Source organism: Opisthorchis viverrini (genome assembly GCF_000715545.1).
Source record: "Opisthorchis viverrini unplaced genomic scaffold opera_v5_398, whole genome shotgun sequence".
NCBI lineage: Eukaryota > Metazoa > Platyhelminthes > Trematoda > Opisthorchiida > Opisthorchiidae > Opisthorchis > Opisthorchis viverrini.
The window spans coordinates 324,156-348,663 of NW_008752057.1; the positions used below are offsets into that span (position 1 = coordinate 324,156).

The 24,508-nt window shown below is 46.6% G+C and overlaps 1 protein-coding gene across 1 annotated transcript in view; it reads right to left on the minus strand.

Annotated features, from left to right (window-relative positions):
- Positions 1-8,391: 8,391 nt before the first annotated feature.
- Positions 8,392-24,508, minus strand: part of T265_10724 (hypothetical protein) — a gene marked incomplete at both ends in the record, with an annotated part of 17,041 nt that continues 924 nt past the window's right edge. Inside the window, 7 exons of the mRNA XM_009177184.1 lie at positions 8,392-8,631; positions 12,892-13,672; positions 14,857-15,038; positions 20,783-21,053; positions 22,952-23,156; positions 23,212-23,360; positions 23,742-24,412. Coding sequence (XP_009175448.1) covers positions 8,461-8,631; positions 12,892-13,672; positions 14,857-15,038; positions 20,783-21,053; positions 22,952-23,156; positions 23,212-23,360; positions 23,742-24,412 — 2,430 coding nt within the window. The remainder of the gene's footprint in view (positions 8,632-12,891; positions 13,673-14,856; positions 15,039-20,782; positions 21,054-22,951; positions 23,157-23,211; positions 23,361-23,741; positions 24,413-24,508) is intronic.

The following is a 24,508-nucleotide window of genomic DNA, read 5'->3' on the forward strand; positions in this document are numbered from 1 at the left end:
CATCAAAGTTATCGCCTTCAACGCATAGCTACCCGATTTCCGAACAAAGTGAACATGCCTTCGCCTCCAAGACTAGGTTGTAGGTTCCAATTTCCCGTCTTCCGGTGGTCGAAACTGCATCAGCTGGAACCAGTGTGCCTATGGCACGTGGCTCTTGGGTGATAAATTGACTGACTGGTTTGTTAACTGATTGATTGATTGATTGATTGACTGATTGGAGTCAGTGAGGGGCTTTCCCCGGGCGACCAAAATGTCCATATTTATTGAAACAGCGACACTGCTTCCCTCCGAGGAAGGACGGGTTAGAAAAGGTCAGCCCCAAAAACCGCAAACTCCGATCCTCTAACGGTTAACCGTGACCGCCGACGCGTTATCCAATACGGTAGAAGTACTTTTAAACCAAAGAGTCCGGTGATGCGCAAAAGGAAATTGCTGTGTACAGTCGCATCACAAAATGAGACAGTAATACCCCAATGCCAGCGCCCTCGGGTTAGGCCAACTTTCTGCAGCCGAGCAGGTCACACTATTGAGTCAGAAGCTACGGGCAGGGTCCCCGAACAAAACACCTAATCCTCCCACTGCCTTGCGGGTCAGACTTTTGAGTCAAAGGCTCAAGGTGGGACGCCTCAACCAAACCCTCTTCCTCGCCCTGAGCGACCTGGAAGCACCATTTGCCCGCACAGTTCGGTGTTCACCGATGTCCCTCTCCAATCCCTTCCTAACATACAAACAAACGTCGCTGCGCCATTTGACTGTCAGTTATCTGACTGAAGGGCCTTATGTTTCTTGCTGCCCACTAACAATACACAAAACAACACCCTTCTTAATCCACAAGATCCTTTCTATATAGGAGCTTTTAACGTCCGTACTCTATGGCAAATTGGCAAACAGGCTATGCTTGCTGAAACCTTGTACTCCCTTAAAATTGATGTATGCTGTGTCTCCGAAACACGCATACAATACCCGAGCGTGATTCTGCATCTCAGAACACCAAGGATGAACTCAGCTCTTTCACACTTCTCCCTCCGTGTGTCTGGTGACCCAGAAGCGACGACTCGTAGAATATATGGCGTGGGAGTTGCACTCAGCCCCAGAGCTGAATGCGCTTTGCTGGATTGGATCCCAGTGAACAGTCGTCTCTGCGCCGTCAGGCTATCCAGTTCAATCAAGCTCAATGCCTCCCGGCATAAAAAACGGTGCCTGTTTGTCGTGTCGGCTTATGCCCCAACGGACTTCAGCTCTGATGCGGAGAAGGATACTTTCTATCGAGAGCTAACCGAGCTCATTTGCCAGGCAAAAACACCGACATTGTGATCCTCGCAGGCGATTTGAATGCTCAAGTAGTCGTCTGAGCTTATTGAAATCACATTTGGGCGGTCGATTTGAAGTCTATGCTCGCCGCACAGACAACGGAGATAGGCTCCTTCACTGTGTGTTAACCATGAACTGTTTCTGGCAAGTACGGACTTTCAACATAAACGTTGGCATCGCGTAACCTGGCGGCCATCAGCTGCAAATCAGCCGTGTACCCAGTTGGACCACGTGGCCATCAGCCACCGGTGGAGAACCACAATTCAAGACTGCCGTTCCTTCTGGCGCACAACACTTGATTCCAATCAAGCCATGGTGCGTACAAGCCAGACAGTTCGCTTCCCTTCAGGCCCTCACAAATTAGCAAGAAGCATTCCAATAAACTATCTTCAAAGAACGATCATGACTGGACAGTGCCGATCTGAGCTAGCCGAACAACTCTCCACAGTAAACCAGTACTGCACTGGCAGTGAGGATGTGGGTGGATCGTGGCAAAATGTGAAAGGAGATATGTTAGCGGCATTCAGTGCTGTCTGTCTGACTTCTCCAATTAGACCACATATAAATAAATAAAGCGTCCAGCTGTAACATCCTTTCGGCAACTAGCTTCCATGCAACCCGAAGGAGGTACGAGGGCTGAGATAATGCCAGGTTGCCCAAGCCTAGACAGGGGAAGTCGAGGGGCAGAGGTCGGGCTCGAACCACGGACCTTCCGGTCAGTAATTTCACGCTCTACCCACTTAAGCCATCTCGCCCACAAGACTACTGGATGTCGTCGAGGTCGTTATCCATGATCGACGCCAGAAAAGCCATACCAGCGGGCAACGAGTTCGACGGCGCACGCAAATCCCTCAAACACCAAGAGCTTTGGTGGACATCGAAAGCTCGGGATATGGAGAAGGCTTTTACTACGGGAAACAGCCGTGCCCTTTATCAACTGATACGATCGACTGGCCCCAGGAAAGCAACGGTCAGCGAAACGATAAGTGAAAAAGATGGCTCATTAATTCACTCGCAATAACGTCAACTGGAAAGATGGGCCGAACGGTTCGGAGAACAGTTCTGCTGACCTCCTGAAAAAGCCTGTGGAGATAATGCATACGGGCAACTGCAATGTAAACCTTGATCACCCTTCGGAACAGGAAATAAGGTACGAAATAGCCGTACTGAAACGTGAGAAGGCACCAGGACCGGACAGTCCGTATCCAGCCTTCTTCAAAGAAGGCAGAAAATCCCTGGTGACCCATCTGAAAAAAGCTTATTGGTGCTATGTGGAACGAAGAGTTGCTTGCAGAATGGGGCATGTCGACAGTTATCCCCGTCTTCAAAAAGGTACGCGGACGCTGTGTGAAAACCACCGTGGCATCAGCCTGTTAGCTGTGGCATCGAAGATGCTCTCTGGCCTTATCCTTCGAAGGTTGACTGAACACAGAGAGAGGCAGATCCGTGAAAACCAAGCTGGGTTCCGTCCTGCAAGAGGTTGAATCGATCATATCTTCATCCTCCGACAAATTCTGGAACAGCGACACTGCTTCCAGAAACCAACAATGGTTGTTTCTCGACCTGAAAGCTACCTTTGACTCTGTGGACCGTCAGGCACCATGGCAGTGTCTGTGAAGGCATTGTATGTGTCTGCGTCAATTATTGACGCTCCTTAAGGCGCTGTACGTAAACTCCCGCTGCCGTGTGAAGGTTTACGGGAAACTCTCGCCTGAGCTCACACATCAAGTGGTGTCAGGCAGGGCTGTCCTCTTTCATCTTACCCCTTCATCTTCGTCATTGATACGATCATGGAAGTCTCACTACCAGCTATTGATGCCTGTAGGGTCGAAGTGCTCCCGGGACGTCTGCTCACAGTATGCAGACGACATTGCCCTTCTCGGATCTGACACATTACATAATCTAAATAATCTCGCTTCATGGTTTGGCGTGTGCTTCACACCTGCAAAGTTTAAAGAGCTACTGCAAGACTAAGTGGGTTCGAACACTAGTCTCATGCTTGCGGATGAACCGATTGAGGTAGTAGATAAATTTGTTTACCTGGGCAGCTAATCAGTCCCGGTGGTCTCGCGAAAGATACTTTCATCTGGATTGGGAAGGACAGAGCAGCTTTGGTGAACCTGCGTCACCTGTGGCATAGGTGTGACACCAGCTTATCCGTTAAGGGTAGAGTTTACAATGCTGAGGTGCGCTCCGTATTACTATACAGATCAGAAACCTGTCCGCTGTGCGCTTAGGACGTCGAAAGGCTTTCAGTGTTTGACCATCGATATCTTCAGAGCATTGCCCTGGTCTGGTGAGAACACCGGATCAGCAACGCTCAAGCACGTTAAATGGTATTCGGAAGGAATAACTCATCCACGATAGATGAACTGACCACACTACATAGGTTGTGCTGGCTTGACCAGGTGCTGCGTATATCAGTCGGCCGACTTGCTCAAAGGGTTCCTTTCGTAAAACCACGTGAAGGGCGGAAACTAGCCAGAGGGGTCAAAAAAATGACTTGGAAGCGAAGTATGAAAGCCATTACCAGCAAACTCAGCTGTGCTAGTCATTACCGTCTTCCTGGATGGGGACCAAGAGACGGGCCACATCAATGGTTAGACATTGTCAGACATGGCTCAGTCGCGCCCTCAGTGGCGTTCGTGCATCCAAGTTTTTGCCTTCAATGCACACCCCTCTTAGCAATTCTCCCAATCAATAGTCCACTGACAGTGCTGCACCTATTTCTCATTTCCCGCCTCTAATGTGCAGCTACCTGCCCCACCTCACTACATCGGTGAACGAAACTGTGGCAGCTACAGCCACCGTACGATAAGTACGCGATTCTTACAGCTGACAAGGATGATGATGGGCGCATTATTTCGAAAAGCAATTCAGCTGGCCACTTGTTATCTCTAATCCGGAATCCTGGCCTTCAATCGAAAAGTGGACGGCGAATAAGAGGCCGCATTCAACTTCAGGAGTTTCCTAGTCTACATCTCTACTCAAGCGTCGCCGTGTTACTGGTGCTGAAGACTTTCCAGTTGCTCTGTTCAGTGATGGCGGTGAGTTTCTCAGCCAGTACCTGTCTGGCGTATTTGGGTCTACCTGGGAGAAAAAGGCCATCCCAGACAACTTGGTTGAATCGATAGTGCCTATTTTCAGAAAGGGTACTCGCGGTGAATCTAGTAACCACAAAGGTTTTCGTCATTGATGAAATAATGAGGCGAACGCTCGAATATCTTCAAAGCCCCGGTGTTCACATCGTTGCTCATAAGAACCTTATCGATATGGGGTGCGCAAACATCGCCCTCACCTTTGAAGACCAAGATGAAGCACAAGTCCTGTTGAATAGACTGACCACCGCCTTTCACCTTCAGAGTGGAAGTCAAGCTTCAGAACGCACAACCTCTGGACACACCCATTACAATTCAACGAGTCACTGGAGGTAGTGGAGAATTTTACACTTGCTCAAAGGGTTCCTCTCGTAAAACCACGTGAAGGGCGGAAACTAGCCAGAGGCGGTCAAAAAATGACTTGGAAGCGAAGTATGAAAGCCATTACCAGCAAACTCAGCTGTGCTAGTCATTACCGTCTTCCTGGATGGGGACCAAGAGACGGGCCACATCAATGGTTAGACATTGTCAGACATGGCTCAGTCGCGCCCTCAGTGGCGTTCGTGCATCCAAGTTTTTGCCTTCAATGCACACCCCTCTTAGCAATTCTCCCAATCAATAGTCCACTGACAGTGCTGCACCTATTTCTCATTTCCCGCCTCTAATGTGCAGCTACCTGCCCCACCTCACTACATCGGTGAACGAAACTGTGGCAGCTACAGCCACCGTACGATAAGTACGCGATTCTTACAGCTGACAAGGATGATGATGGGCGCATTATTTCGAAAAGCAATTCAGCTGGCCACTTGTTATCTCTAATCCGGAATCCTGGCCTTCAATCGAAAAGTGGACGGCGAATAAGAGGCCGCATTCAACTTCAGGAGTTTCCTAGTCTACATCTCTACTCAAGCGTCGCCGTGTTACTGGTGCTGAAGACTTTCCAGTTGCTCTGTTCAGTGATGGCGGTGAGTTTCTCAGCCAGTACCTGTCTGGCGTATTTGGGTCTACCTGGGAGAAAAAGGCCATCCCAGACAACTTGGTTGAATCGATAGTGCCTATTTTCAGAAAGGGTACTCGCGGTGAATCTAGTAACCACAAAGGTTTTCGTCATTGATGAAATAATGAGGCGAACGCTCGAATATCTTCAAAGCCCCGGTGTTCACATCGTTGCTCATAAGAACCTTATCGATATGGGGTGCGCAAACATCGCCCTCACCTTTGAAGACCAAGATGAAGCACAAGTCCTGTTGAATAGACTGACCACCGCCTTTCACCTTCAGAGTGGAAGTCAAGCTTCAGAACGCACAACCTCTGGACACACCCATTACAATTCAACGAGTCACTGGAGGTAGTGGAGAATTTTACACACTTCGGTAGTTGTATTAGCTCTGACGGAAAGGTGCCTAATGAAGTCAATGCAAAAATCTTAAAGGTCCGAAGCACGTTTCCTAATTTGCATCACCGGTGGCGTCGAAAGGCATACCATTGAGTCTTAAGGGTCACTACAGTAAGGGCTGCGTTGTTGTATGGCTGCGAAACGTGGTCACTGCGGACAGATCTAAAGCGTTGTCAGGTTTTTTAGCACCGATGCCTCATAAGCGCTGCCAGATTTGGATGGCATCAAGAGGTTAGCGACAAGATGATCAGCAAACGGGTATTGGGTTGTGCAGAAAACATCCAGCGCTATCGACTACGACGGCTCGGCCATGTTCTACGCATGCCGAGACACCGGAGACAAGTGTTGTTCTCCATGCCTCCAACAGAATGGCAGAAGGGTATGAAAGAGATTACGAAGAGTTTGGATGTTTGCGATGCACGCCTTCCGGGATGGGGTCCCAGTGATACCTCCCGCGTTTGGCTAGAGACATTGCACAGAACGGCGGTTGATCGATGTCAGTGGTGTTCGTGTTGTTAGTTTCTTTTCAGATTGTATGACTGAGCTCTTGAAGGTGAAGGTACCCCAGAATGATTCTGATAGGCCAGCACTATGTCCCCTCCATCAACCACAATTTCTCCCTTTTTTCAATAAGGTTTTAAATGCAATAAGATTAATTTTATGGCTGTATGACAGTAAAGCATCAGCGTCAACATTGATGTTGACGATCATACCTCATCGAACGCGGAGAAAAACAACTTGTCGGCTGGTAACGAATTCAATCTATTGGACCAAGCTCTGCTGGACGTGCCACTTACCCCTCGTTTTCCTATCGGGTTTTACTTCAATTACATCGTCCACTCCTAATCAACTCTGCCCCCTCCAAGTACATATTCACCCTATAGTCAAGAAATAGTTTATCCTTTTGCTGCAGCTTGTGAACTTGTGGAATTCAGGTTTAGTTACGGCATATGGTGCCTTCTTGGTATTAGTTTACAATCATTTAAATGGGGTGGTAAGACTTTTATGTAATCGGTTTGCTGGAATGAGGTTCCTGTCAGAGGACATCGTTTGGGAATACAGCACCCTAATATTTTGACAATACATATGTTGTCCAAGTACCAAAGCACCGAGAAGGTGAAGTCTAAACTGAAAAAAACCGGTTGGCACTGGAATATCGAAATTCGACACGCATGGGCGATGCCCGTCATTCACTTCAAGCCTCTACCAGAAAATGGCTGCATCTTCATCTCCAACGTCGCATGGAAGCAACGGTTGCTTGTTTACGATGACGCAGAAACCCAATTCACCAAAAAATGTCACTACGAACTATCTCTGTAACTATACAGCAGAACGCAAAGGCGTACACTCCGTTTGCCAAAAGAATGCTATCGCGCAATGGCAGCGTACACTTCGAAAGGGACCACTCTGATTCCGTCAACACTATCAACTTCGATCAGATGCTGTCCCAACACGATGATAACAGTCCAGCGAAAAAAATCAAGGGCTTTCCTATGAACACCCCTCGTCTTTACGTATTGTACCGCCGACAGTGGCATAGTTGAACATAAAGGAAGTGAATTCCAATCATTGTGGATGCCACGAGGTCACAGTTTCAGGCCACGAAACTGACAAAACACACTCTTGATCTCTCTCTCTACTTCGAACAGATGTATTCGTGAACTACAGTCTTATCCCACAAAAAAACCTGCTTCAACTTATTACCGGAGTGAAGGCAAGGCAAGCAGTAGAATTTCACAGATAATAGCAATCAAACTGCAAAGATGTGTGCTTGCGAAGAGGATGAATGGTTCGAGCCTACCACTTTTCTGTGTCGCTGTTAACGGCTCTAAGCCATCGTAATTTGGGACGAAATAATAGAGGAATAACGAATCAAAGGACAATCGTAGAAGAGTCCTAGACATATTTCACAGCACAGCTAACTGCGGAAATCTTTCACAGTCAGGAATGACAGAAACTTTTCTCGTTTGTCCTCCATCACAGTGGTTCGATAAAGTCATCGGAGGGCGCATGGAAAATATAGGCGGAGTTCCAAAGTTTCAAGTGCTACTGAAGACCTGGTGGGATCCAACCCAACCCTATGCTCATAGCGACAGGACAAAGAGCCTCATCTGGACCAGAGAGAGAAACTGCAGAGGCCTTGGCTTAGGAGCATAATACAACTGATGACGGACGTTGTTCTAGGAATGTTTTAGATGTTTTCTAGAGCTTTATTGGAGACAGGACATACCGCTCAGCTGTTTGATCAATTCGGTTCTTAGCTGACCTACTCTGAAGCCTAAGTTGGGCAATATACATGAATTTAGCCGACCGTGATTATGCACATCTTAGCTAAGATTTGAGTCATATCTAGAACTACAAGAGACAACTGTGAGGTCGAAATATGCTTCTTATGCATCGGTGACAAGCAACCCGAAAGAAACAGAGGCCAAAATACCACCAGAATTCCCAGGCCTATAAATGAGCGGTCGAATTATGGTTGTTCGACTCAGTAGCTCTCATCTTGAGCAACGAACCAGCTTGAAACTTCTTAGGCTGTTTTACCCAACAGCACGGTAACAAGGCCTCTTTGCCTGAGAGACACTGGTTGGGGGAAAAAACATGGCAGAACAGCAAGGTTATCAAGTGGTAATTTAGCTATGCATATTTGGTAAGTTAGAATGGAAATCTTCCAATGTTCAATGGGCCGGAAGGGCCCGACTGTGGAAGTCTAGACGGAGTGGACGACGGTGTTCGGACATTGGAAATGTTTGTGTTCGTTCGACTCCAGGTAGTGCTTCCACCAATCAGCGCGTTAGTAAGCAGCGACAAATTCAAACCGGTCGGCTGAAATAGAAAACACGCTAACAATCACAAACAGGATTGACTCGGAAAAAACACAAGACATGCGAATATGAAAACTAGTGAAATGTACTGTTACCCGTCAGCTAAAACTCAACAACACATACAGAAACACATCGTAATATGTGTTCCGGGTTCGAACCCAGGGAGGAGCGTGAGAATCACACAAGACAGCATTGGTTACCACGATGAAACGCATGAATAGTTGTAAGCAGTCAGGGGACCTGTTTGACCGTTAATACCGATTGGCGAACAATACCCCAGTTGTAACACCCACTTGGTACCTAGCTGCCATGCTACCCGAAGGAAGCGCGAGGGCTGTCAGGTTGCCCAAACCTAGACACGGGTAATCAAGATGCAGATATCCGGTTGGAATCACTGACCTACCGGTCAGTAAATTCGCGCTCTAACCACTGGACTTTCTTGCCTCAAATGAGGATTGACTCGCTAGTCGGTAAATGTAATTACGTTAGGGTCCACTAATATTGTAACCAATATACACCACCAGAGAAGGAAGTGAAATTCGGAGATGAATTTACTGTCACTTAGACCATCTATCAGTCTCACTGAAGAGAGGTAGAAAAACCCAGGTTCAACATTCAGCACAACTCCAGCATAATAGTGACAATTTAAATCGTGCGACCACTTACTCCCAGTTGTCGTCTTAATGAGAATCCAACACCAATGCAGAGTTCGGAGGACACCGCTCAAATTACGCTACTCTGGCCTAAGAGATATGAACATGTTTGCATGGTGGGTCAAGTCAAGCACCAATGTGTGGCGTCTGCGGTGGGGAACTGATCGGTAGAACTTGAATAAAAATACGCAATAAGAATTGTGCAGTAACGTATTGCTTGTGAGACGGAGCACAGAAGGCTACCCATATCCGAGGACCATGAATAAGCGGGGAAACACGATAGGTCGGAAGCAAAAACAACAACGAAGGTGCACGTTTGAAGAAAATAGTCTTCTGAAAAAAGTTTCCGGTGCGTACGGCACTGCTTTTAGAAACAAGTCGGACAACACCACACCGCAATTTTGCGGCAAACAAATCAGGACCCTTGTCTTACCGCTGTGTGCATTAACCACCGCATCCACCGGCATCAACAGTCTTGTCCCTCTTGTAGGATTATCTTAATGATCCAGCTAAAAGTGGATTTTGAGAGATGCTTTTCTACTGGGAGTCTCCCCTACCCCAGAGAATCAGTTAAAATAGAGTTCTTCCGAAGGACGGTATCTCTCGATGTCAGCCTATCAGTTCAGTTCATCATTAGGAACTATATAAACCATTGGTCCCAGCTGATGCTGTTTCAGCTAACTGAAAATGGGGGGGCGTGGAAGATAGAGCCAAGCATTTGAAGTGATGGCGTAATCCCTTAGCTTACATTGTATATCGCTTTTAGGAAACGGGAGACTGTGAAGCTGCGCATTGAAGGCGACAGATGCCACTGGCCACATGACTGAACTATGCCTGCCAGTCATTAACTACTGAAAAGTTTGGTAACGGGATCCCCATCCAGTAAGTCGGCATTTGCCAACCCGACCGAGTTCACTGGTTGTTTTCATAATTCGTTGCCAGAGCACAGACTGTTCATCTCCTGGACTCATCCACGCATCATATAACCAAGAAAAAATCGCCATGAGAGGAAAACGGTCCTGTCGCATATTCTAACCAACGTAACCTGCGAAGCATGAACAGCTGATCCGTCGTGGGAGGCCCCTTTTCCCTAAAACCATTTAGCCTACCTCAGCATTGCTGATACGATGTTCCCACCAGACCCAGCGTCTGTCTATCTGTCCAGATTACGATTAAAACCCGCCGGGCCAGTCAGCTATTACGGAGGTTTGCAGATTTTAAAACTTTGTTAATATACTATTCATCTAGACTCAAGAAGCCATCCATCCAAAGATGTGAAACGCAGGTAATGCAAAGGTGCAACGAGCAGGTGGGTGTATGGTAGGTAGGATATACTTGTTCAACATAATCGTGCTACTGAGGTTTTTCTAGTAGTTTGTACAAACATCGCGAATTCAGGCAGCCAAGTTGGACATCCCGCGGCATGCCTAAGCAACAGAAAGTGGCTAGAGGTGACCGTAATTTAGAGGTCCAGTAGTAGTTAGAAACTGATGAAGTATTGGTCGTCACTGCATGCCTTTGAGTTGCCGGAATTCGCGGGCTTTCTGAAAAAACACCCATGTCCAATGTGCTGATCAGGAGTGTGGATAGATAAAATAGGGGGACGAGTTCAAAGTTACAGGATGCCCCAGGTAGCCGACCAGGTAGCCGCGTCTACGGCTGTCCCCCAAAAGTAATCTCAGAGAAAGCTCACAGCAATGTCATTCATGGAAAACAATGACGCTAGCAGTATGCAATAATCTATTGGTAAAAGGTCAAACATACTTTATGACAGTAACATCTTAAAAATTAGTCCCATTTGCCATCCAGAAAAAACCGACCTCCTACAATACAAACCATATTGGTGATGGAGCATATGCGCCTAAGCGAGTTTCTATACGAACACTATTTACCTGTCCCTGTCTAGAAAACAAATGGTAGAGCAACCTAGATCGCAACTCTAAAGAGCGTATGGATGTCAAACCCAGATGACTTCATTCTCGGGCGTGCCTCTCCTACCTCCCCTCCATGGTGACCGTCGCATCAAATCCCTTCAAGCTTGCTGACCGTCGCATCAAATCCCTGTTATCAAGCTTGCAGAATGCAATCCCACCTTTCTTATAGCAACATCTATGGAAAATTTGTCTCCACGCCTCCAACTGTACTATTCCCCACCTAATGTTAAAGGATAAACCTAAACGTCATAACAAATCGCTCGGCTTGCAACAGACCGTCAATAATACTGCGCGCCTTGGAATAATCTCTATAACAGCGCATAACAGTACACTGAGTTGCTTACATCCCAATCTCTTAGGAACATTTGCAGGCTTAAAAACCTAGGCAACGAATCCAGGGTCGGTGAAAATCACTCGTCCTCTAGTATAGCTGGGTAATTTCCGCAGCGAAGCATGTGTTTAACATGTGAGCTGATATTAGTCGTGAGAATTCTGTCTGATGATCGTGGGAAGTTCAAGCTACGACCTCAATCAACCTAATAAGATTGATTCTGAGGTTTATTAGGCAGACGGTTTTGGATATCATGGTTTGTGATTCATGTACATAATCCAGAAAGATCAACCTTGCTACCACTGTGTTGAGCATTTGTGTACCACACATCCGACTGAGAACACGGCACATGTTTTAGATCAGAGCCCGAGCAACATTAGTACTTCAGATAAATCTGCTCACAGGGACATAACAACTTGACAGGCCATATAGATGGGATGACGATGCATTCGCAGCAAGAGCGGGTGCTAGTTAACAAGCACCAATGTCTTTCTGGATCTCCATGGGGAGTTGGCGTGATGAACAGATACAATCCTCAGGAAGCAATTTCGACACTTTTCCCGTCGGTAGCAGTCAGTCGTACATATGACTTCGTGAGTTGTCAACGCTGGTTCAAGATGCACTACGCACTATCCACGGGTAACTCGTGAAGTCTGTGATCCAATATGGTAACGAGGAACCAACTGGTCGATTGTTGGCGTTTTAGTTCGTAGCCACGGGAAACATCCGCTTTCTCAGAGGTTAGGCAACTCTATAAACCTCACCCTCTGAAAATGTGTGTGCACATAGCTGGCTATGAACCACAGCCACATCGGCTTCTATCGATCCACAGACTCAAGCAGTTCAATGGAAGCAAGAGAAGTCTTCTGTTTCCGACTTTCATGAGTGACACGTATAAACCGCAGAAGAACAGATAATAAGGACGACTAGAAATCATGTAATTCGCATGTAATTTGCTCTTCGAATCGGAGCTGTGAGTGCTCCATTTTGAGCGGCTCCAGTCAAGTTTGAGAAGCTACCTACGGAAGTCGCAACCATAAACATGAGTCCTACGCGATTTCTGGCTTGCAGGGGTTCACTATCAGCTAATCTCGTCGGCAGAACAGATTGGACAGATAAACATTTTATGATAATACCGTCTCGAACGGAATTTAGGCGACCCTACTCAAGATATGCTATATAGATGAGATCATTTCGGCAAAAATGCCAATTGGACAATTTTAATGAATTAATTCACGATGATCTGGGTCGCTAAAATCTAGTTAAACGGAAGATATGAATTACTTTATGTAACAAATGGAATACAAACAGACTCCTGCTCAGGCTTCTGTAAAAAAGCTAACCTGTAAATGGCCAGTAGATCCAACTGAGAGAGGAGCAGAAAGCAAGGAATTTGAACGACCTTGCATGGCAGGTGGTTTTGGATGAGTACCACTCATTGCGGCTGCGGCTGCTGCAAGTGCTGCCACAGCGTTGGTTGAACTAAATGGTGGTGGCTGGCTGCGAGGTGCTGGGACCGCTGGTGGCGGAATAGAAGGATTCATGACAGACGGAGGAGGGATCCCACGGGGACCCAAAGGAGGAGGTGGGGTTGAAAACTGCATCATCTGTGGAAACGGGGTTAACGTTGGTGGGGGTCGAACTGGTGGGGCCACATTCATGGGGATACGTGGATGGGGTAAGGAGGTCGAAGTTGAAGTTGGTGGTAGAGGTAGAAGTCCAACGTTTTTATTTCCAGTGGTAAATCCCAATGTAGCAGATGAAACTGAGACACTGGCACACTGTGCCAAATTTGATGATCGTTGTAAAGATTGTAAGAGCGATAATGAATCATTTGATAATGAAACTGGAACCGTGGACCCAGTTGGAATTGGCTGGTTTCCTGAATCGTCCGGCGAAACTTTGGATTGGGTTTTCTGTGCAGTAGAGGTCTTTACTTGTACTGCTCCCGGCGCTGCCGGCGTAGTCGTGGAACCGCCAGTGCTCCCAACACGATGACGATGGTCTATATGTGCCTGAAGATCACGCTGACTCAAATAGGTGCGACGACAGTTGTCACTTTCAAAACACATAAAAATGCCACCAACAAGGCAACGCTCAATATTTTGCACCGACTTCTGGCACCTGAAAACACATGAGATTTTGAAAGAATAAGTATTATCTGAACATGACAGTTATTTAGGATCAGAGAAGGCACTGGCGCCGAGGACGGTTGTGTAGGAACAAAATATTAGCCTTGAGTTGAGCAATGAGGTGCAACATGACCCACACTACACCACTCCTATTAAATAAATCCCTTCCCTGTGAACAACTCAACAGTCGAAACGGCGAGGTTGGGTTCCCTTCAGAGTGATACAGTTGAACCCTATTGAGGTATTGCCAGAACTGACCACTTGAACCTTGTAATGGATTGCAGGACATTGATGATATTCAACACCGAGGTTATGACGATAGTGCCGAGGAGATCCCGACTCAACTCGGACTATGGACCATGCAGTAGACCTACGTTTGCGAGAAACCCTCAGGGAATAACAAAAAGCCACTCTCCCTGTTTCTACGAATCGCAAGCAACTGCGAAGCGTAGTGCATGATCAGCCAACTATCCCCAGACAACTCCAACTAAATCACGTATTCTGCGTAAGTATATGTATACTGCATCCGAAATCTGGTGATAGGAAACCGGATGCAGGCTTTATACGGTGCATTGTCTCACGTGACCGCATACAAATTTACTCTGTATCAAGTGGATTTCGAAGATCAATTTTAAAACAGTGCACAACCTTAGGTTCCTATGGGTGTCCGACATAGTAAGTGGAAACCGCATATTAAACTGAACGCTGGTTGGCGTTTCAGCGCATTACAATCACCTTGATCGATAGTCCACGCTTATAAATAACTTATTAGGATGCGATATCTATCCGCTGAAGAACTGCAGTCGCATTGGGTATTCTGCATTCGGATCTCTAGCCTTCCTAAGTTCTCGCCATTAACAAAATAGAAGTATAGCCGTCACCTACCAGAATTGACAACCGATATACCTTTATTCGTGATTACGCGGTTCGGAGTAACTGAAATCTAGGCACCCTTGGCTACCAGAATGGTGTCAAACGGTGGGCTTCCTACATGTTTTTTCGCCGACAGAGAACTTCTCACAATCCACTTCATAGCCACGCTCTCAGAATTCTGGAGAACTAAAACCACTCGGTCATTAAAACGGTTGAGTGTAGATTAAACGGACTACAACCATGTAAAACGTAAATAAGTGCCATCCTGAAAAACCGGACGGTTAAATGTCGCTTACCTGCTACATTTGTTTGACAATTTGACAGCGCATTGATAACAAAGCACATGCTTGCACGGCAACTAGAGACAAATCATGGTAGAGGAACGACGGCTTGCTTACCAGACGGCCATAGATGACGATAGGAAGGTCGCACTTGTCACAGAAGTGGAATAGTACGTCCTTGGCTTTCTCTCCCACCAACCAGATCTATTAATGCAAGAAAAGACCAACAATTCAGAGTAAACACGGATGTCCTATAACTGTTCCAATTGGAAGTGTCTAGTGTGCAGTCGGGCTTCTGTGTCACTATGGGGTGGAGCACCATACCACAACAAATCATCTGTGGGAGAGGAGAGATTGGACGTTGAAACAAACCATAAAGTTGGGTTTAAAATACAATAGCCCCTCATCCCTCCCCTATAATGAGTCCACATTGTTTAATCTAGTCGTGTCACAATCCAATGCCATCAGGTGTTCGTTTACTTTTAGGCATGTCCGGTCGAAAGTTGTTATACGGCATGCTTTTCCAGACTGGTCTGTCACGTCGAAATAAGCTGATAAATACGGGCACATAATGGGTCATGCCACATAGTTTGCGCTGAGCTGCACTTACATCCACCTGAAAGCCCTGTACGCAGTGTCATCATCAAAGACAGTAACATCAGTGTTGGCACTGATGCTTCACTGCTGTACCCAGTGTAAATCCGATGGAATCGACCGGATGGTCAACATCAGCAGCAGTTCCAAATAGCAGCCCACAACTGTCAGTTCAAGTGGACAGAAATGAACAGTTGGTCCCATAGTACATTAAAAGATATATCTGGTAGTCCACACCACTTAGGAAACTTACCTCAGGCTGGCTAGTACCAGCTATCGTACGCTTCGGTTCGTACAACTTTGGTCACAGATGTTATATACTAACGTTGTTTACTTGCTACCCATTAAACTAACCCTGTTTCCTGATGTTTTAGCTGATGTACTGAAATTGTTAGAAGAGTAGAGCCTATCATTCAGAAATCCTCATTCTCTCTTTCTGGCTCAATCAGTCGAGTGCATTACAATTTAATCTTCTAACAGAATACAATGGAACGACTGTTTCGTCCAGATCGGTTTAGAGCCAACTCCCAATCCTCTCCTGCTTCAGAACAGTGGATCCATTGGCATGAAACGTTTACGAATTTCCTCTCATACATCGAACTCTCAAACGTCGTCTATCAACATGTTCGTGAATGTACTACTTACGAAGACGCCATCCAGACATTAAACCCAAAAATGAGGTCCTTGCTCGCCACGTGCTGGCTACTACCAAACAAGAACCAGGTCAATTATTCGACACATTCCTGCAGTCTAATTCTGTTCGCCAACGACCACTAGAAAAAACACACTCAAGCTTCAACAAGCGTTTGACGAGGCACGTCTGCTTGAACATGCTCAACAACAGTCACAACTCGTCTCCTCATGTTCCCTGTGGTGCCGCATCTAGCAAAACTGATGAACTTTTGATTCCTGTTCGTGATGCCCTTATCTCTCAGACTGACTCTAATGACGCGATTGCAAGCACAGCCTTATCTTGCTTCTTCTGTGGCAACGGCAAGCACTTTCGTTCAAAATGCCCGGCTCGTGAATCTTTCTGTCATTCCTGCGGCAAGAAAGGTCATTTCCAAAAAGTGTGTCGATCCAAACCGAATTTAAGTCGTATCACATCGATGTTGAACCCTGGTGTCTCATCCAGTTTCAACATCTCTTCATCTATTGGACTTTCCAAATCAATTATTGATGTTATGGTGAATAATATCCCAGTTCATGCTCTTGCCGATACTAGTAGCTGCGAAAGTTAAATTTCTTTTGACATCGCACTAAAGCACGATTGGACAATAACATCCTTTAAGCGCGCTATCCCGATGGCTTCAACGAATTTATCTTGCGTTTCTGGTGGTCATCTTCGTGCTACCATGCTGTACAAAAGCACGCGATACGAAGGTGTCAAACTCTCGCTCTTGTCCAACTTGTGTTCAGACATCATTCGTGGCCTGGATTTTCTCGGTCAACATCAGAATGTGGTCATACCATTCAGGGTAAACGGCCCCCATTCGCCGTATGCACACTGAAAGCAGCGAAAATCGATGCTCCCTCTTTGTTTGACAATTTCGCTCCGATTGCTACAAAATCTCGTCGTTTCTTCGCGCAGATGTGTCTATCGAGAAGGAGATCCTGAAGCTACTAGCAGACAAAATTATTGAACCGTCTAACTTCCCTTGGCGGGCCTAGGTTCTCGTTACTACAAATGAAAGGTATAAGAAGCGCATGGTCATCGATTATAGTCAAAGCGTAAATCGCTTCGCGCACCTTCATGCGTATCCTATGCCGAAGGTTGGCGAAGTTGTGGAGGTTCCCAATTACACTGTGTTTAGCACACTAGACCTTCAAAGTGTGCACCATCAGATCCCCATTCTCGACAAAGACAAGCCACATACTGCATTCGGGGCATGTGGTCAGCTGTTTCAATTTCGCTGCATTCCGTTCGGAGTTACTAATGATGTGACCGGCTTTCAACGCACCATAGACAACATCATACGCATATGTTGACGATGTTACCGTGTGTGGTCGTGATGCCCAGGATTATCGAAATTTAAAAAAATTCCTAAAGGCCTCAAATAATAAATAAAATCGTTCAGCTGTAGTACTCCTTCGGTGCCTAGCTGCCATGACACACGAAGGAGGCACGAAGGCTGGGGAACTGCCAGGTTGCCCAAGCCTAGACAGGGGAAGTCGAGAGGTAGAGGTCGGGTTTGAACCACGGACCTTCCGGTCAGTAAATCCGCGCTCTAACCACGTGGGCCATCTCGCCCCAGGGGCCTCAAAACGTCATGGTGATAGATTTAACCGTGAAAAGAGCATCATAGCTGCTGCGAAAGCACATTACTAAGATATGAAATATCTCACGGTATGATAAAACCAGACCCTGAACGTTTTCGAGACATAAGGGAGTTGCCTCATCCATGTGACATTCGCTCACAACGAAGATAGGTCGGAATAATGGCATACTACGCACACTGGATCCCGTGTTTTTCGGATAAAATTCAGCAAATCGTCCAAAACTGGATGTTCCCCATTCCACATAGCGTACAAGCTGCATTGAATAATCTAAAACACTATTTGGAAAAGGCCGCCGTGTTTACCCTAGCCTACACTCGTCCACTAGTTGTGGAAACTGATGCTTCCGACAGCCATTGCGGCTACTCTCAATCAAGACGGGCGCCCGGTAGTTTTTTACGCACTTTGTCACACAAGAAGCGTCATCATTCAGCAATCTTGTTGAGGCCCTGAGAAAATGGCGATACTACCTGATTGACAATCACTTTACACTTGTCAACGATCAGTCACCTTCATTTGCGACACACAGCACAGAGGCAAAGTGAAAAATGACAAACTCTAGGGATGGAAAATCGAACTACCCTTTTTCATTACGATATCCAAAACCGTCCAGGTAATAAGAATAAAGCCACTGACGCACTCTCGTGGGCTGAACAGATATCTTCGATTTCACACGTGGATCTCAAACACCTTCATAACACGCTGTCATCCCGGCATTAAGCGGACGCTTCATTTCGTTGGCTCGGAAAACTTACCGTTTTCAAATCAATGTAGTATCTGTTCAGAATTGAAGCCTCGTTTCCTTAATCATCCTTTCGGCAATCATATCAAAGCTACACAGCCATTTGAACGCGTAAGCATCCATTTTAAAGGCCGACTTTCATCGACTTCCCACAACGAATACCTTTTAACAATGATCGACGAGTACTCCCGTTTCTCATTCGCCTTCGCGTGTACGGATGTGTCCTCACCCACCGTAATCAAGTGTTTTAATCAGTTGTTTTCTTCGTTCGGACTTCCCTCACACGTTCATTCTGACCGCGGTGGAGCCCTCAAGTCGGGTAAAGTACAAACGTCCCTTCACGAGAGGGGTGTGGCAACCAGTCCAACCACCTCAAACAATCCACGCGGTAACGGGCAAGTTGAATGGCTTAATGGCACTCTTTGGAAAGCACTCTGGCGTTGAAGACCCAACAACGGGACATTACTGAGTGCGAATACGTGCTTCTAGATGTTTTGCACTCTGTTCCTCCCTACAACGCACCATTACCAACACAACACAACACGAAATATTTCATAACTACCACCGGAGGTCATTGTATGGCACCTCTCTTCCGACTTGGTTATCGACTCCAGGCCCCAGTCTGTTAAAAAGGATGGCACGTTCTTCCGAATACGATCCGTTAGTGGAAAAGGTCGAACTTGTTAATTGCAACCCGCGATATGCTTGCGTTCTTCTCCCAAACGGAAAGGAAAAAACCGTTTCTCACAGACATCTGACACCCAAAGCACAAAATATCTCTAATGTCTGCTTGACTGGATCAATCGAAAGTGTAGCGGCTCCTCAGTAAGAGATTCAACCACACTCGAATGATCCTCCTGGAGGCGAAATGGCACCACCAGAACAACTCAATGAAATTCAGAGAACGTCCTGCAGTACATCGCGGACCAACAACGTGTTCGACCACATGGTCTTCGAAACCACGAAGCCTGATCTATGTTCTCCCGACAATAACCCCTCCGACAGGGAAGAATGTTATATGCTAATGTTGGGTTAAACTGTTTACTTGCTATTCATTAAGCTAACTGTGTCTCCTAGTGTTTTGGCTGATGTACTGAAATTGTTAGAAGATTAGGGCCTATCATTCGGCAATCCTCATTCTTTATTTTTGGCTCAATCATTCGAGTACACAACAGGTAGTCACCTTTAGCGCCGCCCCAGGCTTAACACTCCGGAATGATGGAACTGTTTGTGCAAGCCAATTGCAGATGGATACCCGAAATAAATATTCATAGAATACAATAAGCTGCGGTAATTCACAGCTGAACACAACAAAGTACGGCACAGTACAACGTATATAAAGCAGACGTGATACAGTAATAAACCAAACCAGAGCCTATTCGTGGGACTTAACTTACGCCCACTTTACGTTAAGGCAGTGAACAGACAGTAGCAAAAAAACACAACCCGAAGATCCAAGCCCAAGACTTTCAGTGGAGAACCACATCAGCCTCGCAGAGACCTGGGCGGTAAAACTCACCCAGACGACAGCGAGGTTTGCCTATTGTATCTAGAACCGAAAATTCTCCCCGCAATTGAATGAACGTGTCGGCTGCTAAATAGCTACAGTGTAGTTATTTGTCCACTTTCTGAGTTGTTAGCACCCACCTATGTGGAGACACGGTTACATCAGGGCAACGAAAAGAAACTACCTCAGATGAGAGCTGGAAGCAAGCAGTGTTCATGTCCACAGCGGTGGCAAAAACACTTTCTGCTGGTTTTTTCACGTGAATTTTGGTGAAGATCAAAAACTATCTATTTCGGTAATGCCCAGGAACGTGAAAAGCCGCGAACTCCAAGCTCATTCTTACTATGGTAAGAAAGTAAACCCGTTAACCGTAGAGAATAAGTCATCAGGCTGAAAAATAACCACCACAGCAGAATGAAAGACCAGCTAATCGCTGGAGCAATAAGTAATCATTCGGCTGTAGCACGTTTTCGGTGCCCAACCGAAGGAAGCGTGCGAGCTGAAAGTGTGAAAACCTGTTTGGTTGTTGGTCTGTTCGCCGAGCTTGGCAGTCGGATTGCAAACGTTTCATCACCAATCGAATTGACATCGTCAGTGCAGGGTTGAGTAGGTGACTCAGCTCGGCGAACAGACCAACACCCAAACAGTGCACCCGAGCTACCTACATTCCGCAACATTGCTAGTGTGAAAACCTGCCCATAGTTCCTACATTGTTATATCAGCCTCCAGGAATCATGGTTCGTCATTCTGTAAACTTCATATCGCGTTGCAAAAATATAGTAACTGAAAAAATAAAATACCAACTAAATAAAGCTAACAAAAACTCACACTATTTCCCCAATTCACGCGTTTTGAGCGGTCTCTTGGGTCTTTGCTGCTAATTTGAACGGAAGAAGTTGAATAGTTGGATCCGGATCGAGAGTGTCCTGAAGGGTGCGAGCGGCTTCGGGATCTGCTCGTATATGTGCGTCGACGCCCACTGGTATATGACGAACGAGACCTGGAACGTGTGCGAGAGCGAGACCTAGAACTATAGCTAGCGACACCTTGTGATGGAGAACGTGATCTGGACCATGAGCCAGGTCGAGGAGACCGTGACCTGGAACGAGAACGGGATTCCGAGTATCTAGAGCGACTTCGAGTTCGAGAGGCTGATCTTGAACGACTGTGACTGAAACTATGCGACGAATATGGGCTCCGCGGCGTTCCAGTCCTACTCCGGCTGCGGCTTTGAGCAGGGTGCCTACTGCGCGAACGACTTCTAGTCCGCGAGCTGTGACGACTAGAAGTGCTGGTCATAGTCGCGGGTCAGGCGCACGGCTACAAACAAAAAAATGCTCAAATTGAAAGTCGTTTGCAAAATGGACTTGGCACCGTTTTACACTTTGAGTAGTGCAGCAGGCAGACACCACGGTGTTCTAAGGTATCATCAGCTGTTTTGGCAAAACAAGCATGCGTTCAATAGACAATTTCCTGTTTAAACAACCACGCGATCAATCAAACAGTCATGTGCCGCGAAAACCTAGCAGAAGATGGCCCACTTCCAAGACTGTGTATCATTGTGCTGCGTCCGGGTCCCCTTATCCACAAATGTTTTAAGTAACTCGCACCCTAAACGATGTGTATGCCTGCTATGCCGGCGGAGGATTTTATTGGAACAAAGTCGTGGTAATGACTTACCAAACATAGGCGTATATTGTTTATTTGCATAATTCTGTATGATACTTCGGAAATACTAGGTCGAACTATGGTGATCGACGTTACTGGATAGTCGATGATGGCTTCTTAGTTTAGCGGAAAGGTTTCTGGTCTTCTCCATGGGAAATCCAGGACACTTGAAGTATAGCTGTGGTTTGCAAGTAACTAAAACTTTCTTACTGGCAAACTCTGCGCACTAGTCGTATGGCAGCATAACGCGGATAGATTACTGGTAGACGATGATCTTGGGTGGCGATTTTGCGGTGACTGTGAATCCTTCATTGCTGGGATTAAGTTCCCCGTATCGAGATTGATTCGGCTCACAACTCCATCGAAAATCAGTCCAGTTGGAAATGAGATGGAATTGATGGATTCAATGGTTCAATAACTACTGCATTACCTCTGATGGAAAGGGGAAATAAAGGGTACAACCGATTCGAAAAACTTCTTGTTTCCACACTGGTTCTAGTTCCCTGCTCGGATGTGTACTGACCAAGGCAAACGGTTTACGTCAGTGATGTTACGGTCCAGATCGCTGGTGGCGTCATCACAGTCCAAGTCAGTAGTGCAGACAGTCAGGCTGAGTTCGACAGAGGAGTATCACTGAACGATTTCTGAATTGCCCAAACCGCAGAGTTGTATATCCCCGGGTGACGCCAAAGGCCAGCGCCAGACCCTAACATATCATGCCGTACATCCAGATACGAGTCTTGAAGTTTTAGCAACTGATGATTAAGTCTTGAAGTATCCCAACCGACTCATAATCAGCGGTGACAGCAACACCGGATGAGAACATTGGTGCTTCAATGTCGGACGATTTATCTGAATAAAGCCTTATTGTGGAAAATGGAATATGGAGTGAGCCTGCGTGTTAGTAGGACTACCTCCAAACGAACAAATCCGCTTAACTATTTGTCCTGTATACTGAAACCTTTGGTTCTACATTTCAGCCCATCACTGACATCCTATTAGGCTGTTGGCTCTGGTTCAGTTGAATTCCATACCACGGAACGATCCACTTGTTTGCGGTATAACTTGCTCGAAGCTGTTTGTCTTCTCCATTCCGGTGATCTAACGTGTCTGACTGATACATCATCAAAGAGGATATAACACTAGGTATAGCCCACAACAAATCTCTACACCTACACCTCCAACGCTCAATCAGACAACCTCAGCAGACACTGACAGCGCCACTAACTTCGGTTGGTCACTACATTGTTTAGTGTTTCCTACGAAACATAGGGAGGATCAGCTGGACCCACTCAGCACCCAGACTTTTCGTAACGCCCTTCATCCCACCCTTCCATATCATCCCCCATGCACCTCCAGGTTTCCTCCATTTCAAATAAGGCAAAGACAGTACCACTCATCTCGGCAGGCGGCAACTCACCAAGTAAAAAATCTGGCCCATGCCCGTAGGTTGCAGTGCTGGATGCACTCTGCTTCACAAATGCCCGTCTCCTGATCACCTCATTCCGAATGCGTTGGTTCCAACCGATCCCAACTATAGTTTGGAGATATCGATTACCAAAGACGTGAAGATTTCTCAGGTCATCCACCAGAAGTGACTAATTCTCGCAGCCGCACAGCAGTATACCCTGCACCGTAGTCCGATACACGTGTCTTTTGGTATCCAGAAAGACTCCTTTTTTGAGGCGCGAATTGGCAAAAGTAACTATGGTCTTTGCGATTTCCTATTTGACTTCGTCTGTCACAATAATGTCAGAGCCAACGCAACTCCCAATATACGTATAGCGCTCCACAACCCCCAGTGCCACTCCTTGAATTCTTAGTGTGAATATGAAGCCAAAGACCGTACTGCTTGACTATCGGTGCTACCAAAGCATTGCGTGGTTCTGGTGGGAAACATCAGATTAGAAATGCGGAGATACGCAAGAAGGTTTTTGGGGACGTTCAATAGCCCTCGACAGATCGACTGGTCACTCTACAAGGCTACACCGGTGCAGTGAGAAGGACAAGTCTGAGGAGACCCGGATACCAAAATCCTATTTGGCATCTATCCTCATGATGTTTTCTGGTCCTTTCTCACCAAGTACAAAGGCATCCTCCAAATGACATATGGACGCACTTTTCGTCATTCAGAGGAAGGTGCCAGTCCAACGACCACTGCTTGGTAGCGTCTACATCCATTTGGAGGGCACTGGCATTGGAACTCCAAAATTTCAAGTCGTCCGCAAAAAGTAGACATGGACTTGCAAGAACATCTGGGATGTCGTTGACGTAGATCAGAAACAGCACTGGTCCCAGGACGGAGCCTTGAGGAACTCCCACGGAGACCGGCGCTGGAGAAGAGTAGATCGAGCCTATTCTTACTAGGAATGATCTGTCTGATAGGAACGCCTTGATCCAGCGAAGGATTTCCCCTTGAATCCCGCAAGACTGGAGTTTGTGGAGCAGCGGGACGTGTGGAACCCTATCAAATGCTTTTGAGAAGTCGAAAAATATGGCACCCGATATGAGACCTTGGTCCTTGGCTTGGGTTAAGCTGTCCATAAACACGAGCATGTTTATTACGCAAGAACGGTTTGGGAGAAACCCGTGTTGAGCTGGAGATATCAGATTGCTGGAAGTAAGGTGATCTAGGATGGCTCGCTTCAGAATGCGTTCCATCACCTTGCACGGCACGCTAGTGAGGCTTATAGGCCTATAGCTGCCAGGCGATAGTCGGTCACCAGTTTTGTATATTGGCGTGACAATCGCTTCCTTCCAAGCAGGGGGAAGGCGGCCTTCGTCAAGCGACTGACGAAACACCAAGTGTAAATGGTTTGCCAGTGTGGAGGACGTTTCTTCCAGGATCCTTACATGGGCCTCGTCGGGCCCCAACGCGCAGAATGG